This window comes from Myxocyprinus asiaticus, chromosome 37 (assembly GCF_019703515.2).
Source record: "Myxocyprinus asiaticus isolate MX2 ecotype Aquarium Trade chromosome 37, UBuf_Myxa_2, whole genome shotgun sequence".
Classification (NCBI taxonomy): domain Eukaryota; kingdom Metazoa; phylum Chordata; class Actinopteri; order Cypriniformes; family Catostomidae; genus Myxocyprinus; species Myxocyprinus asiaticus.
In genome coordinates, this window is record NC_059380.1 from 40,586,682 (window position 1) to 40,591,351 (window position 4,670).

Consider the following 4,670-nt stretch of genomic DNA (forward strand, 5'->3'; position numbering starts at 1 on the left):
TGCCAGTCTCAGTCTCCCAGAAACTTAGATTACAGACTCACACCACAGAGCCCAACGAGAACATGAGAAATCAGCAGCACTTTGCAATGCAAAATTATTATTAGAGCTCACAGTGACATCAGCAGGTGAAGAGTGGAAAAATATGATTATTGTGGCAAACATTAATCAGTATATTTTGGTTCTCTCATATTTGTTTTCTTTTTGTAAAAGAATCTTAAAAAGAGATTCTTATATTCTCGTTGTAAAGGGGAGAAAATTCTGCAGATTTTTTTTTCAGATTTGATTGTCACTTCATTTTTAAGTCAAAACCTGATACTTCAACAAACTCTGTATGTATAAATGATTTTTAATTGTAATTATAATTGAATGAATATACAGACTGCACAAAACAATGATACAATGTTACAGGATAATACAGCACAAGCAGTGTTTACATACATACTGTATATACTGTATATGTTGTTGTTGTTCTGATTTACTCGGTGGCAGACCACTGCTCTCAAACTTTAATGGCAGCATAATGGCTCTCAGCTTCCTGTGCAAAAATCGCTGGAGTGTTTTTAACTTTGCCGTGTTGCTTGAAATGAACACATGAGTACTGAACTTCATCCTGATGTGAACTTTCTCTCTCCTCCAGGTCAGAGGTCTCGGCCAGTGCTGCGACGTGAGTTCACAGGGTCAATCTGTAGAAAAACACATTAAATTTCATGTGCACATGTCTGAAAATGACTCCAGTAGTCATGTTTAATTTATACCTCTGTGTTATGCTGCTTTTCTTCAGTTCTTTTGAATTTACATCACTTCCTGTTTCACTTTTTTTAACAGAAGAAGAAAAGAAAAACATGATGAAATACTTACATCCACAGAGTTCCACAAATAAATAGCAGAATCAGTAGAGATGACAGTGTTATGATTCCAGTTCTCTTATTCCACACATCAAGTTTGAGCCTGAACAAATGAGAGCCAGATTAGAAACAATATTCAGTTGTCTCTTGAAAATTATTTTCCATTGGACTATAATCACTAATACAGGATTTATGCACATTAAAAGACACACAAAAGCACATTCAAGTCAAACCTGTCAGTTGTATGATGGTGCTGTTCTGAGATCCGATTGTGTTTGTTGCTTCACAATAGAAGAATCCTCCGTTTCCATCAATCACAGTGAAGTTGTGCTCTAGGCTCTGTCTCTGAACAGTATCAGTGATCTTAAACCAGCTGTAAGTGGGTGGTGGTTTAGCATCACTACTGCAGGTCAAAGTCACCACACCACCCTCCACAGATCCCACTGATACTGTTGTGTTTCTGGGAGCATCTGCAATGTTCAAAAATACGAGATAAGTACCAAAACTCATAACTAACTACTTGAATTTTCTACATAAGTAAACAACATTTCTTTAACATATCTTACAGTTACACAATGTTCAATTCATCTTTGAAATGTATCTGGTGAAAACATGTTCACTCACAGCCGTGTTTGACAATGATGAGTTTCTCTTCAGAAGGGAATGTTTCGAGGTCTTTGAGTGCACAGGAGTATCTGCCTGTATCCTCACTGCTGACAGCGATCAGATTCAGTTTATTACTGGAGTGTTGAAGATTCAAACGTCTCTTGTTCTTGTACCAGATGAAGGTGTGACTGTTGGCAGTCAGTTTTAGAGCGCGGCTGGTGTTACAGGTGAGTGAAATGTTCTGACCTTCAGTCACTGTGTCACGTTCTACATACACCTGAAAATCTAAAACAACATTTATCTGAATATAAATCTCTCATTCTCTCTGTGTGTCTAGATACAGATATCAGGAGTTTCACAACTGAGAATCATGAGAATGTTTCTTTTTCCTAAAAACATCAACTTCAAATCAGATAATATCAGGTAAAATTGATCAAATAATTACCTGTGACAAACAGTAATGTTCCATAAAACACTATTTTTTGTCAGTTTTCTGAGTCAAGCTGTAGTAATATGTGCCAGTGTCTCTCTTTTTTAGATCCATTATTTTTAAGAAACGGATCTGGTCTGCATCATTTCTGATAAATTTGTATCGTGAATCCGTTCTGGGAATTAATCGAGTTTCTCCATTATATGATCTGTGTCCATGAACCTAAATACTTTGCAGAACTTTTAGGCCCTTTACAAGAGGAATTCAGGACCACTGTTGATCCAGTTAAATTACAGATTGTATCCGTAGAATCATTCACAGTGTTAGTTTCAATAAACAAACCTGAAACACATAATTCAGGAAATCAAAAACAGTATAAAGTTTTCCCCCCATAAAACTACAGCAGTTATGTGTCTCTGAATGTTAAGCAAATACTAAGAACAAAACCAAACAGACAAATCTTACCTTTGAGATACAGGAGAAAAAAACACAATGATTGAATATCTTCTTCATACAAGGTACATGGCAGTTTCACTAGTTATTATTACCACCAAAGAACTGAAGTGATTCTGTTTTGTGAGAGCAAACTTGACTGGAAGTTGGTAAAATCTCTGTTGCTAATGCAGAACTCACAGAAACTTGCTCAAGAAATACACAGGAACTCAAAATGTGTCATAGATTTGATTAGAAACATGCCCACACTCCTTACACTATACATAGACAATTAGAGGTTTTTAGATCACTAGTTACACAAGCCCATATGGCGTCCTTTTCATACTCATATTTGCCCTCTCCAGTTTGTTTAACAAGAAGCCTTTCGTTGACAGCTGTATGTGGCAACCACTTTGTCCAGGTTGTCTACCCCTCCTTTTGTGTTATTGTAATCTAACAACATGTTTGGTTTTTTGTCATCTCTGGTGCTCAAAGATGTATCTCTGTGCAATGTGCTCATCAAGAGGACATTTTTATTTTTAGGGTGGCAATAGGAGACAAGTGTAGTAGTGTCAGTGAATGCAATGTTGGACAATGTTGTTTCCCCTCCTTTTAGTCTGAACAAGCTCTTTTGGAAGCTCTGGCTTGTTTTTTTCTTATTGTGCCCAACATTGTAAGCTTTCTTTTCAGCAGTTCTTCTCCTAGTGCATATGAAGTAAAAAAATTGTCACATTATGGCCAGAGAGCCCATCAGTGACAGCCAACTCAACTCTCATAGCCTGTTTTTTTTTTTTTTTCTGATGCAACTCCAGGAGGTTTTCTTGTGTAGACTTGTCATTTCCAAGCATAGCTATTATTGGCGTCACAAGCTGCCCATATCTTTATACCATATCTCGCAGGCTTGCTTGGCATGTACTGCCGAAAGGGACATTTTCCTCTGAATGGAACAAAGTCTTTCATCGACTGTCACATAGGGACAAAGGTTATAGAACAGGGGCAGTTGCTGAACCCATCTATCCCAAACATCCCTTATGGCTGCCAGTTTGTCATGTTCCCTCCTGTGAACTCTTGTCTCTCTGTTGTTAAAGCGTATGACTTGTGACAGGACATGAAAAGTTTCAAGAGACATGGTAACTGGGAAAATAGCTCAACCAGTCTTTGCATTCCAAAGGCTACTTGTAGCCTCACCTTTCGATCTGTATACTCCAACAAGGAGCAGTAGCCCAATATAGATTTGAAGGAGGATTGCATCTACATCTTTCCACTTGTCATCATAAACCTGCCTCCCCTCTAAATTTGTCATCTCAAGAAAGAATTATTTCAATTGGAGGTGAGATGTAAAGCTCGAAAGCCGACTTTATGTCGGTGACATGGCTTACTGCATACCTGGTAGGACCTGGGACCATTTTGATTGTATTTGTATTGCTAAATCTACCCCTTTGCTCAGGTGGTGAGAGAGACCATGACAGTTTTCCATTTTTGGAAAATGTGCCCGGTCTGGGTAGCTGAGCAACAGGGGCACCTTGTGGTTGTGAGGATTCAGAAGGGCCATCCTCTGGAACATTGCTCTCATCAGAGGAGGATCCAACATAATCTGGGTCCTCCACAACATCATCGATTTCAGAAGTATTGTCTAACTCTGACACATCCTCCTCAATTTCACTGTCAGTGAGGCACATATCCCATGCCTCAAAACCACTGAATCTAGCTCTTATTTACAAAACCAAAACACAGCCACGAGAAAAACCTAGCAGTGTAGAAGTTTTAGAATGATTCAGATTGTCCTGTCCTTCCCTTTTTATTTGCTTGCTCCACCCCTATGCCAGAGGTAGAAACTCTGAATTTTTCCTGGGGATTTACAGGTGTATACCACAGATTCTCGCAGACGCATGCTTCCTCCCTCTGTGGAGGCATTGCAAAATGTAATTTTGTGTGTGTGTATGATAGAGAAAGAGAGAGAAGAGTGTGTGAGAGAGAGAGAGAGAGCACGCATGTGTCTGTGTGTGCATGTGTCTGTTTGTGAGTGTGCGCACGCACACACACACACACACACACACACACACACACACACACACACACACACGGGGAAGGGGAATAAGGTAAATGAGGAATAGGGAAGCTACCCAATGGTCCAAGGACGGTATCCAACGGAGTGGCTGCAGGTCTCCTGCGCTTTCTGTCTTATCGTGTGCATTCAGTTTAAGTTAAAACAAATAATAGTTATTTAATTGGAATTATGATCCCCGTTTATTTTATCTGACTCCAATTATAAAAGTTTCCAAGGATATTAATTTTCCAATCTTAATTATGATTAAATTTGGTTTAAAATTTGATCATCGTATTTAACTATTTTATAT

The 4,670-nt window shown here is 38.7% G+C and overlaps 1 protein-coding gene across 1 annotated transcript; it reads right to left on the reverse strand.

Moving 5' to 3' along the window:
• Positions 1-339: 339 nt before the first annotated feature.
• LOC127428040 (B-cell receptor CD22-like) lies at positions 340-3,992 on the reverse strand. The gene is made up of 5 exons (XM_051676062.1): positions 3,836-3,992; positions 1,470-1,736; positions 1,079-1,315; positions 859-948; positions 340-683 (listed from the first exon to the last, which is right to left on the reverse strand). Exons 1-4 carry the CDS (start codon positions 3,990-3,992, stop codon positions 908-910), a joined length of 702 nt encoding a protein of 233 aa, XP_051532022.1. The 3' UTR covers positions 340-683; positions 859-907.
• Between the last annotated feature and the right edge of the window lie 678 nt (positions 3,993-4,670).